General features: G+C 29.1%; 4 protein-coding genes across 5 annotated transcripts; 2 read left to right on the top strand and 2 right to left on the bottom strand.

The window, feature by feature from the left end:
• The first annotated feature begins 4,698 nt into the window (after positions 1 to 4,698).
• LOC129614043 (SUMO-activating enzyme subunit 1) lies at positions 4,699 to 5,948 on the top strand. Its single transcript, XM_055528429.1, has 3 exons — positions 4,699 to 4,870; positions 4,917 to 5,345; positions 5,400 to 5,948. Exons 1-3 carry the CDS (start codon positions 4,779 to 4,781, stop codon positions 5,866 to 5,868), a joined length of 990 nt encoding a protein of 329 aa, XP_055384404.1. The 5' UTR covers positions 4,699 to 4,778; the 3' UTR covers positions 5,869 to 5,948.
• LOC129614044 (proteasome subunit alpha type-2) lies at positions 5,878 to 7,108 on the bottom strand. Its single transcript, XM_055528430.1, has 5 exons — positions 7,086 to 7,108; positions 6,891 to 7,028; positions 6,455 to 6,787; positions 6,239 to 6,394; positions 5,878 to 6,181 (listed from the first exon to the last, which is right to left on the bottom strand). Exons 2-5 carry the CDS (start codon positions 6,929 to 6,931, stop codon positions 6,007 to 6,009), a joined length of 705 nt encoding a protein of 234 aa, XP_055384405.1. The 5' UTR covers positions 6,932 to 7,028; positions 7,086 to 7,108; the 3' UTR covers positions 5,878 to 6,006.
• A 1,047-nt stretch (positions 7,109 to 8,155) lies between these two features.
• On the top strand, positions 8,156 to 9,861 carry LOC129614036 (interleukin enhancer-binding factor 2 homolog). Of its 2 annotated transcripts, XM_055528419.1 has the most exons (5): positions 8,157 to 8,221; positions 8,284 to 8,452; positions 8,521 to 8,572; positions 8,630 to 8,758; positions 8,826 to 9,861. In XM_055528419.1, the coding sequence occupies exons 2-5, from the start codon at positions 8,340 to 8,342 to the stop codon at positions 9,711 to 9,713; spliced, it is 1,182 nt and encodes a 393-aa protein (XP_055384394.1). In that variant the 5' UTR covers positions 8,157 to 8,221; positions 8,284 to 8,339; the 3' UTR covers positions 9,714 to 9,861. The 2 variants fall into 2 exon arrangements, with proteins under 2 accessions (XP_055384393.1, XP_055384394.1); XM_055528418.1 differs by having other exon boundaries at positions 8,156 to 8,452.
• Positions 9,733 to 11,057, bottom strand: LOC129614037 (beta-sarcoglycan). The gene has a single exon (XM_055528420.1). The coding sequence runs from the start codon at positions 10,905 to 10,907 to the stop codon at positions 9,912 to 9,914; it is 996 nt and encodes a 331-aa protein (XP_055384395.1). The 5' UTR covers positions 10,908 to 11,057; the 3' UTR covers positions 9,733 to 9,911.
• Positions 11,058 to 11,475: the final 418 nt, after the last annotated feature.

Here is an 11,475-nt window from a genome sequence, read left to right as displayed (position 1 = left end):
GCATATTTTTAATTGTTGCATAGAAGACGACATTGTTGAGGAAGAACTTGAATTACTTGCCTACAAGAAATTAAAAAAAAATAAACATATTTATGAAATTTTTTAATTTTTTCTTACTTCATTTTGATCTATTAGACTATTTTGATTTCGTTTAGGGTTTTCGCTTTTAGAATTTTTTTTTGAACTTCGTTTACTTTTGGTTTTGTTATTCTTACAAACCGCTTTTTTTCTACAAAAAGAATTTGCATCACTAAATAAAAAAGATGTTGGACTTGCACCCCTGACAAAAATATTATCATCTTCTTCAATTGGCGCTTGGTCATCATCGGGATACTTATAAATCTTCTAACAAACAAAAAAACGCATAGATGTTTGTAAATAATCCACCCAATAAAAAACAATTCATTTTAAAAACGGCTATCGAAAATTGCTAATTTATTAGGATTAAATTTTTTTGTTTATAACATACTTATGTACATATATGTATGTGCATACATAATATGTAAAAGCAAAACAAAAATGTTTGCTACTCATGTAGTATTTAATTCGTACCATCTGCATGTACATATTTATTTCAGATATTTAGGTATTATTCGAATTTACCACTCAATGTATTATTTCCTAAGAAATATTCAAATGTCAAACTGAACCGTTATAAAAATGCTAATCTAAAGTAAAAACATATGTTACATATAATTATGTATGTATATGTACATATGTATACATTACATAATAATGCATACATATTATTAAACATTTTTATAGCAAATTGACATTTACATGGATTTCACAATTCAAATAAATTCGATCCAGCTTAGAATTGTACTTCAGTACTTATTAACTTCCAAGCTTCACCTCAAATCTTCAATAATTGTATATGTACATATATGTACAAAAGTATGTACATATATGTACAAAAGTATGTACATATGTTTGTATAAAAAGAAACACTCCACAGGCCAAAATCTAATTGAAGTGGCTCTTCAAACTTGGTTTATGCAAAAATGTCATATTTCAAAATTATGCTTTAAGCAAATATGCTCATACATAAGTATGTATATATGTACATATATACAAATGTATTTGCATATACATATTTACTTATGTTTGGCGTTAGCGTTCAAATTTTTGCCTATGAGTATACTTAATGCCAAGGTTATGATAGCCAAAATAAATGCGGTTTAGCATTTAATATTACCTTGTTATTTTTATAATTTTCAGTTAAGCTTTTGTTTTTGATTTGTATTTCAAAATCAGATAATAGATTTTTAAAATCCAAATTCATTTTAATCGGATTTGTAGAATGATTGTTACTATGGCTATCCATACTGGTATCGTTGTTATGATTATTTATAGTCAGGCCATCACTTTCATAGTCAGAAGTTAATTCGCCGTCTTCAATAGTTTGTTCTTCAATTTTATCCATAATTATGTATGCATGCATGTATGCAAAAGAATTTCGGATTTGTTTTAATAGGCAACTGTACTTATTAATATCAAATTTTATTATTTCATTAATGTAAGTATGTATAAGAAATATTTTCTCTTGCAAGAATTGGTTACAAACTAAATTGTTTTTTTTTAGGAAGAAACAAATTCCAACACTTAACAAACGAAAACAAAAAGCAATATAATTCAATTTGTTCTATAAGAAAATTTGTTCTCATGAATATTTCAGTTAAATTTTGTGGTTTTCTGATCATAAAATAAAAGCCTGCTATGCTATGTAAATTACTTATCAGGATAAAAAGTTGCTTGTATGAGTTATGTACATACATATGTAAATATGTTTTGGAGATAGCCAGATGTGTAAAAATATTAGAAGTACAAAATGAGAAAATTATTACCAGATCTGTGTATTTTATTTGAAAATTTTCAAAAATTTGACTGCCTGATTACTTAATTTGTTTGGCAGGCAAAATTGAAAAAGTTTCCCGTATGTATTTTCTTAATAACCATTTTTCTTTGAAATTACAAAAAAAAAAACATATTACACTACACGTCATATTTCATTGTGAAAAACAAAGACGTACTAATTTATTAGAGTGGCGATAGAGCCCTTTTCTCTCTAATGGAAATTCATATCCACTTCAAAATAAATGCCCACTCATAGAATTGTACAAATTACGAACTTAGCAACGACGTAGACTTTTTAATGATCACAAATTTCTTTTGTAAAGATTATAAATCATTAATGGCAATACCATTTTTCGGAACGTGAAAACAATTTTCATACAAAAGTAAATTCTTTAAAATATCCTTTTGTATGAATTAGTTTTGAAATTTTTTTAATTTTTGAATATTTTTGAAAGTGGAAAAAAGTGGAAAAGTTTTTACCAAATATGAACTTATTTCCCTTTATAGTTAGAGAAACTCAAAACTTAAAGAAAAAAATTGACTGTTACGTGCGATTATTTCTTTCGTAGACTTTTGAGGGTTATTTTTGCTACAAACGTAATTTATGATTACTTCATTACGAATATTCGAAACGAAATCCTAGTAAGTTGTAATTGACACCATGATATTTGTAACTTTCCGAGTTTCAGAGCTACAAGCGAAATTCATGATAGGGCTGAATATATACATACTCAATTACTTTGCGCTGAAGTTCAATATAAACAAAACTTTTCTAAAAAAAATTATTTAAGATTTTGTAAATTTCTTTACGATTAACATTAAAACGACAGTATAAAAAACGTGCATTATTTTAAACTTTTTGAGAATTTAATTTTTGTTTTATGTACTTTTTTTTATCTAGGTCAATGTTTGAGAAAACTTTTTGGTTAAAAAATACTAAAAAAGCACTTTTTGCAAAAAGGTAAAATCCAGAAAGTACTTACATTTGGTCAGCTTTTTCCACATTTAGCTTATTTTATTTTGGTAACAAGTGTAGTATGTACATATGCACATGTATGTGCGTATATTGTTTCCTGGTATATATATATGATTTTGTATCCATATTTCACATGAATATGTATGCATATTATTATATTATATATTCATAGTAATTCATATAAGTATATATGCATGTACCTACATATTATTACGTACGGCTTATACTAACAAAACTGTTTATATTTTCATAAAATAATAAAACAAGTAAGTTTTGTAGATTGTAGATAAAAAATTAATTTCTAATAAGTGATAGAAACCCAATTCGAAGGATAGTATGTAAATATATAAGCACATATGTATGTACATAATATGTAAATGCTTGATCAACGTTTTCACAACTGCCTAACTACGTACGTTTTTAAACGCACTAAAACTTCATATGGATGTTTGTGAATGGACATAATGAAAGTATATACATGAAATACATACATATGTACATATATAATAAAATTTTAACGTAATTAAAACATGTTATGGTCTGGGAATACGGTCAGTTCCGTATATAACCATGGAGGTCCTCCATGACAACTGAAGGCCAGAATACATACCAAATTTTCATATTCGAAAATCTAGGAGAGTTTAATAAATACATAAAATTATAATTTTGTGAGTAAACTCAAAATGAAGTAAATAAAACACAGTATAGAACACAGATTTTCGTTGATTTCTTACAATAACATTAGTGTTAAAACGTTTGGTTTTGTTTTTAACAGTAGCCCTATACTTAGTTTGCGTATACATAGGTTATATATCTTATGTGTACATAATACATATACTTACATATACAAATATTGAACATAATATGGTATATGATAAGTATATTCTTTTTAAATTTTGTTTGGGTCTAAATAATCAGAGAGGGAACTTAAACAATAAGAGAGCGGACTTCTTTGTGATTTGAAAAAAACGCATTGGAAAATATACATAATAATGTAAACTTGCAGATACGTGTAAAATTTACAACGTTATTTTTCCGAAAACACTAAGCTTTTTTTAAAAATAGTTTAGAAAATACTGAATTTTTCTGTATATATAACTCAAAACTCTCAAAGAAAAAAGTTTTGTTAACGTTTACGTTTGTCAGTTTTTGTACTTTATTTAAAAACTGATCAAAATATTAGGTCTGTCTGGTATGAGGAAGTTTTAAAAACTTTATAAAGTTTTCGTATGTTAAGCATCTGGTATAGTAGTCTGTCTGGTAAATTTATGAAATTTGAAAAAACTTTAAAAAGAGAAACAATGAAGTAATTTTTTAGAAAAAATCTCATTAAAAACAAAACTAACCAGACGGAAAAACTGAAAAAACTTTATAAATATGATAAACGTCAAATTTCAAAATATTTATCAAACATAAACAAATATTTTTTGGTTATGCAAAATTATGATTTTGGATTGATTTTGCATTTTTGGAAAGTGTGAAAGTTAGAAAAACCATTTGTAAGTAAATTATGTTTATTTTTAATTAGAAAAGTTTTGAAAAAAAAATTATTGTTGATGAAAAATTTTTTTAGAAAAGTAAAACTTTGTGACATAACCAAGAAAAACATATGTTTGACAGTTATGAGATTTTAAAAGTTTTTAAAACACTAAATTTTATTTATAAAATTTGAAAAAACTTTAAAAATTGAGAAAATCAAAATGTCATTATTTTATCTCGTGAGAAAATAAGATGTCTAATATATAAATTGACAAAAATATCTGAGTTCAGCCTGGCGTTAATAAATCGACTCTATTTTGAATTTGTTGTTCAATAATCTATTGTGAATTTTCAAATGTTATTTGTCATTAAAGAATATAATTTTGGTTAGGACGCCGCTAATTTAGATTTAGATTTCGCAGAGTATTAGATTTTTGCTTAAGAAAATATTAAAGATATTCAAATAATGGTGGAGAATAATGATATTGCATTGACTGAACATGAAGCTGAGTTATATGACAGACAAATCCGTTTGTGGGGTTTAGAAGCTCAAAAAAGGTAAAAAAAAATTAATTTGGAACTTTGTTAATTTGGCTCTTCATAGGTTACGCGGATCTAAAATTTTAATTGCTGGTGTTAATGGTTTAGGGGCCGAAGTTGCGAAAAACATTATTTTAGCAGGTGTTAAATCTGTTACTTTGTTAGATGATCAGAATGTAACATTAGGTGATAGTTGCTCGCAATTTTTGTCCCCAGTTGATTCTATTGGTTTAAATAGAGCTGAAGCTTCAATTCATAGAGCTCGTGCACTGAATCCAATGGTAGAAATTACTGCTGATAAAGAAAATATTTCAGAGAAAAAAGATGAATTTTTTGAGAATTTTGATGTAGTTGTAGTAATTGGTGCATCAATTGAGGAACTTTTAAGAATTGATAATATATGTCGTTCCAAAAATATCAAGTTTTTTTCGGCTGATGTTTGGGGAATGTTTGGATATTCATTTGCAGACCTTCAAATTCATGAGTTTGTTGAGTATGCTAATTTCTTATTAAATTGAAACTTTCAATAATTTTTCAAATTTTTTAGGGACAAAGTAAAACATAAAGTGGTTTCAAAACCTCATGAGAAATCAAAAACAGAGTTGGTTACATCTACAATGAAAAGAACCTTAGAATTCCCAGAATTCAAAAGAGTTATAGAATTTGATTACAATACACCAGCATATGCAAAAAGAATGAAGAGAGTTGGTCCAGCCTTTCCATTATTGAGAATATTGCAAGAATTTCGGACAAAACATAAAAGGGATCCAAATTATGAGAAAAGGATGGAAGATATAGAGGAACTTAAACAAATTCGTGATGAAATTGCCGACAAATTAGTGCCGGATAATGATTTTGAAACTGTTTTTGCCCAGATATCACCCGTCGCTGCTATAGTAGGAGGGCAATTGGCTCAAGAAGTTATTAAAACTGTTTCGAAAAAAGAAGCACCCAATCTCAACGTGTTCCTCTTCGATCCAAACACTTGCAAGGGTTTTATTGAAGCAATTGAATAAAAATATATGTGGATTTGTATCTGAAATATTATTTAATAAAATAAAAATTTTAAAATCTGTATTATTAATTATATTATTGAAAAAAATCATCTTTCACGTGAATTTTATTTGTAGTAAAAACATACGAAATTTATTAATTTATGGAATATTTGCCAAGTAATCTTTAACAGTTGCTGGGTCTAGCCGCTTAAACCCACTTCTGTCGCAGACTCCTATTTCGATGTTATCGGCCGTCATTTTACCTTCAAAACCTTCCTTCAAAACCAAAATAGCTGTATGAACTGCATCGTCTAGTTCTAAATCTTCACTATACCTGAAAGAATGTTTTTAAATTAGTGAAAATGTACCTTTTATCTTTTTGTATCTTTACCTTTTCTCTAAAAATGTTTTGCCATTATTCGCATTTTTGCCCATTGCTGTAGCTTTCCAGGGGAAATAAGCTCCGGATGGATCACATTGGAATAGGAATGGTTTATCGTTATCCCAGCCACAAATCAATAGTGAAACTCCAAACGGTCTGACACCACTGTTAATTTAGTTTATATTTTGAATTTGTCTTATATTTTAATTTATCTTCAAGAATTACCCAGATTGTGTATATTCTTGCATTAAAGTTGCAACTCTTTGAACTAATTGAGAAACTGGAATTGGCTCCCTGTAATATAAGAGGTAGTTCTGAGCCATTTTTCTTGCTTGTCGTACAAGAAGTCGATAATCCGGACCCATGCCAGAATACACCATTCCAATATGATCAGTTATCATTTCCACCCTATTCACACTATGTTCATCATATAAAATTGACTTATGCTTATTCTCAGTTGCTAAGACAACACCATTAGATGCCTTGATGCCTACTGAAGGAGCTCCTGCAGCAACTGCAGCTAAGGCATATTCGATTTGTACCAACTTCCCTGAAGGACTAAAAAAATATGTGTATGTATATATTTATAAGATTACAAGTCATTCCGAAAGTTAGGTTAAACAAAATAAAATTTGGTCTTATAATTATTTTTTTTAAAAACCTGAAAGTTGTTAAAGAAAAACTATAACGTTCAGATGCCATGTTGTAATAAACAAAATATCTTTAAAAATTTTTGAAGTCGTAACTGAATTACTATTTTACTAAAGATGATTCTCAAAAAATCTCCGAGAAGATCAAACTAAAAACAAAAACTGAAATTCTTGACGTATCACAAATCACAATTCACAATAATTACTTTTCAAAGTGACGTTTTTGTTCTATATTTTTCCCTTTCCCCTACAAATTTTTTTTAAATATATCTTTTCCTTTCATATTTTGCAAAAATGATGTTTTTTAACCATTATCATTTTGCTTTTTTATTGAAAAATTTGCCTTAACCAACTTATACCATTTGCATGACGAATATATACTGAGAGAACTGTAAGAATGACATTTTAACAAAACCTAAAATATGACAATTTTATGACAATTTTATACGTATTCGAATGTAAGACTTTTTTAACATCACGAATCTACATTAAAATTGATTTTTGCTAAATTTGTCTTTAAATTTCGGTATTTTGAATTAAAAATACAAAATAGAATAAAAGCTTTAAAAAAAAAATTAAGAATTTAAAAATGTATAAAGCATACCTTACGGTTGTAACCTTTACTCTCTTCAAATAATACAGGCTTATAAAACTATATAAAACTTTTCTGGGTTTTCTTAACCTAACTTTAATAATTACGACAAAAAATATCATATTCTTCAAATTCAACTAGCTTACTAAATTTTTGGGAATAGCACAATTTTACTATTTAAAAATTAGTAATTAATTCAGCAGATTTTTAAAAGTAAAGTGACAAAAACATGATATTCATGTTTCTTTTGTTATATTTAAGTGATTGTCAGAATAAACCTCAATATGAATTCGCAGTTAACTGCACTTATGAGATAATTGCATGATTGTGATGTTAGAACAGTACAACAATTGACTTGTATAATACTGAAGATTTTTCTTAGTTGTCAATTATCATTGGTTAATACGTCTACTGAATGGTTAGCAGCAAATTTTGAAATCATAGATATATTTGATTAAGTGATTTATGATATCTTAAACCGTTTAGTGGTTAAATTAATTTATTAGAATTCGGTCTGTTATAGTATTGAATACTGGTGAACATTACTTTCATTAAGTAAACGCTCTTCTACTTATATTCGTTAAAATTTGCTTTAAAGAACGAATATGTGAATATAAGATATAAATTGTCAATGTCAAACTTTAAATGCTGTCAAATTTGTTTGACTCTTTAGTTCAGTATAGAACGCGAATCGATCGGCAGGTGGATTTGTACTATAGAATATATAAATACTTACTATCTGTTAATTAGGTATATACATACAAACATAATACTTAAATCAATAAATCGACTCCAGTTTGTCGAAACTTCAGTGTTCTCCCGTGTTATATACTTCAACGTAAAAATTAAAACTAAAAAGAAACTTAGAATGGCGAGAGGCAATTTGCGCCGTGGAAATCCTATGCGAAACGCTAGACCTCCTTTCAAGCCGGCTAGGAAAACATTTGTTCCCAGGCATCCTTTCGATTTAACGTTGGCTGAGTAAGTTTAACATTTTTTATCACAACAATTACTCAGTAATTCACGAAATAACATTTTTGGTATTTTAGACCCCTATTTCAAAAAGTGGCTCCACAGCAAGATGACACAGCTTTAACTGCGGTAAGATATGTGAAACCTACTCTTAATTGCTTACTTAGATAGTCTTTCCTTTTTAAGGCCCTTTTAAAGCGCAACACAGATTTAACGCCTACCCCTGCAGAGCAGACTGCTATTGCAAATTTAGTAACAAAAGTTCAATCAGTTTTGGACAATTTGGTTGTAGCACCTGGAGATTTTAATACATGTGTAAGTAGTAAATGTTAAACGTATGATAGGGAGACTTAGAAAATGTAAAGTATGCGTAATATTTCAGCAACTAGATGAAGTTCGCCAAGTTGGTTCTTTCAAAAAAGGAACTATGATAACTGGTAACAATACAGCAGATATCGTTGTTATTTTAAAGACTCTGCCAACAAAAGAGGCTTGCGAAGCATTAGCACGTAAGGTAGAAGAGGATTTGAAAAATGCAATGAAAACTGAAGTTGTGACGAAGGCTGATCAAATCACGACCACCCAACATGACCGTGGTTTTGATATTTCGAACTGGCAAGCAAAAGTAAGAGTTTTAATTGCAACATTACCTCAAAATATTCGAAAACTCGAAAATGACATACACTTAGATCCAAAGGCTATGCAATCTCATTTAGCAGCCATACGGCATAGTCGATGGTTTGAAGAAAATGCACATCATTCTTCCATAAAAGTGCTTATTCGACTTTTGCGGGATTTGACAAAACGATTTGAGAGCTTCTCACCTCTTTCACCGTGGATGTTAGATTTGCTGGCGCATTTAGCAATTATGAATAATCCAAGCAGGCAAGCTTTGCCTATTAACTTAGCATTTAGAAGAGTTTTTCAACTTTTAGCTGCTGGATTATTTTTACCTGGATCAGCCGGGATAACAGATCCATGTGAACCAGGCCATATACGGGTTCATACAGCAATGACGCTTGAGCAACAAGATACTTGTTGTATGACAGCACAAACGTTATTAAGGGTTCTCTTACATGGCGGATATAAACATATATTAGGTTTAGAAGGAAATACAAGCATAGCTCGCGAAATGTCAGTTTGGGATGGTGTTGTCGTTTCTCCAGTGGAACCAGTATATGAAAGGCCTGCAGATAAAAAGGAGTCTGAGGGAATGGAAGATATGGAAGCTGTGGAAAATATGGGAGAAGAAGATACTATAATGGAGTAAGAAATTAAATATAAGACAATTTCATTCTACTTTTTATTCACGAAAATCTAGTTTTCAGTTTTAATGAAAAAATTAATAAGTATATTATAAATATGTAAGAACTTATATCAATAGCAGTTTAATAAAAATTGATTATGTATGCTTGTGATTATGTGGTTTTAAAATTGTATTGATTATACCTTGAAACACTGTTAAGGTCTAAACGCATGGATCGTGTTGAGGGCTAAAATGAGCACAAGTTGTGTGTTTTGTTAACTGAATTCGATACAATTTACCGCTTGGAATACAAACGCATATTTTATATTCAGTATTCTTAATTTGTGTTCCATATTGAGAGTTGGCCATTTGAATTTTTGACGTATCGAGGTAAACTCCATCTCCTCCCACTAAATATACAGATCCCTGCGTTGAATTTACCACAATTTTGTTTTCTGAAGCATACAACATAGATTTTCCTTCAAGCGTAAGACCTTCGGAACCTCTCACCGAAAGTTTATCATCAGATTCAAAAGTTAAAGGTTTACCGATGGGACTTGAAATTCGTGTGGCACTAATTCCTTTAGTTAACAAATTTTCTGCACCAGAAGTAAGTATGTAATGGGGTCGATGTGTAGTAAAAATAATGTCACCTGAATGAGGATCTTTTATTTCAAATTGGTTGATACCTCTGAAATATGTTCCGCTTTTATCCATGAGCATTTTAATATGAGATTGTCCTTTACTAATTAATTTAACATTAAAGCTCGAATCTTCAGCTGTTATAGACATGGGTTCATCAACGAAACTATCAATTTGTCCTCCACATTTATTTAGAATTCTATCTAAATCAGTTGAACCAAAAAACTTTATAGTTTCCTCTTCTGGAATCAGTTCCATTCCTTGCATTCCGCGACCCAATTTTAGAACACCAATTATAGTTAACGTAATTAGCAAATTTCCAATGCAAAGTATAAATAAAAGAGTCATAATTATCCAAAAAGCAAAAGTATTTCGATTTTTCGACATATTCATTTGATATTGTTCAATTCCAACCATATTTTGGTCATAACCATTCGGCAATTTTTTGTTGAAAATGCTGTTATTCAATGGAATTTGATCAATTGGTTCATTAGATGGTAGCCCATCTGTTAAAACTTCATCTGAATATGATGGAGATGGCCCTCGAACAAAAGTATTTTCAGTAAAATTAGACATTTTTAATATTTTGCCACTTTTCCTTTCTTTTTACTGTTTATATCCAATAATGTTTAAAACTTTTAAAAATTTGAAAGTATTATTAAATGAAATTAATTTCGGTTCAAATTGTTCTATTTCTGCTTTTGATGTCTTTTAAGTCTGTCAAAATATCAAATGAAGTACACTTGAAAATCCATTCATATGTATGTATCTATTATGTAAATATGCGTGTATGTATATATGTATACCTGAAAATATTGATTTTCCGATTTTCCATTTTCCATCCCAGGTGGCAAAATTCTACCCATTATTTGTCATTGCTTTGACGTTGTACGTATTTATGTACTAACTGGAAGGAATTAATAAATTCTAGTAAAGATTCTGGAATAAAACCGTACAGATTCTGGAATAAAGTAGAAAGTTAATAAAAATTGAGAAATCAGGTTTTGCAACAAATAACATATTATGTGAATATACATATATGTACATACATATGTAAAGAATATGTACATATTTACAGAATATACCTAAGTATATTCTGGACAAACGCGATTGCAAAAAGTAATCGTGGTTGTTCCAGAAAGCG

The sequence above is a fragment of the Condylostylus longicornis genome, unplaced genomic scaffold (assembly GCF_029603195.1).
Source record: "Condylostylus longicornis isolate FDR11 unplaced genomic scaffold, ASM2960319v2 ptg000100l, whole genome shotgun sequence".
In the NCBI taxonomy this organism is placed as follows: domain Eukaryota; kingdom Metazoa; phylum Arthropoda; class Insecta; order Diptera; family Dolichopodidae; genus Condylostylus; species Condylostylus longicornis.
This window is presented reverse-complemented; position numbering and strand designations above follow the sequence as displayed.

What these genes read in the sequence shown, in the direction of transcription:
- LOC129614044 (XM_055528430.1), bottom strand. Translation starts at nt 6,931, where the DNA reads ATGGCATCTGAACGTTATAGTTTTTCTTTAACAACTTTCAG. An exon ending in CAAGAATATACACAATCTGG is followed by an intron (nt 6,395 to 6,454) that starts GTAATTCTTGAA and finishes CTAAATTAACAG; the next exon opens with TGGTGTCAGACCGTTTGGAG. An exon ending in AAAACATTTTTAGAGAAAAG is followed by an intron (nt 6,182 to 6,238) that starts GTAAAGATACAA and finishes ACATTCTTTCAG; the next exon opens with GTATAGTGAAGATTTAGAAC.
- LOC129614037 (XM_055528420.1), bottom strand. Translation starts at nt 10,907, where the DNA reads ATGTCTAATTTTACTGAAAATACTTTTGTTCGAGGGCCATCTCCATCA.
- LOC129614036 (XM_055528418.1), top strand. Translation starts at nt 8,340, where the DNA reads ATGGCGAGAGGCAATTTGCGCCGTGGAAATCCTATGCGAAACGCTAGA. An exon ending in TTCGATTTAACGTTGGCTGA is followed by an intron (nt 8,453 to 8,520) that starts GTAAGTTTAACA and finishes TTGGTATTTTAG; the next exon opens with ACCCCTATTTCAAAAAGTGG. An exon ending in CTGGAGATTTTAATACATGT is followed by an intron (nt 8,759 to 8,825) that starts GTAAGTAGTAAA and finishes GTAATATTTCAG; the next exon opens with CAACTAGATGAAGTTCGCCA.
- LOC129614043 (XM_055528429.1), top strand. Translation starts at nt 4,779, where the DNA reads ATGGTGGAGAATAATGATATTGCATTGACTGAACATGAAGCTGAGTTA. An exon ending in GGTTTAGAAGCTCAAAAAAG is followed by an intron (nt 4,871 to 4,916) that starts GTAAAAAAAAAT and finishes GGCTCTTCATAG; the next exon opens with GTTACGCGGATCTAAAATTT. An exon ending in CAAATTCATGAGTTTGTTGA is followed by an intron (nt 5,346 to 5,399) that starts GTATGCTAATTT and finishes CAAATTTTTTAG; the next exon opens with GGACAAAGTAAAACATAAAG.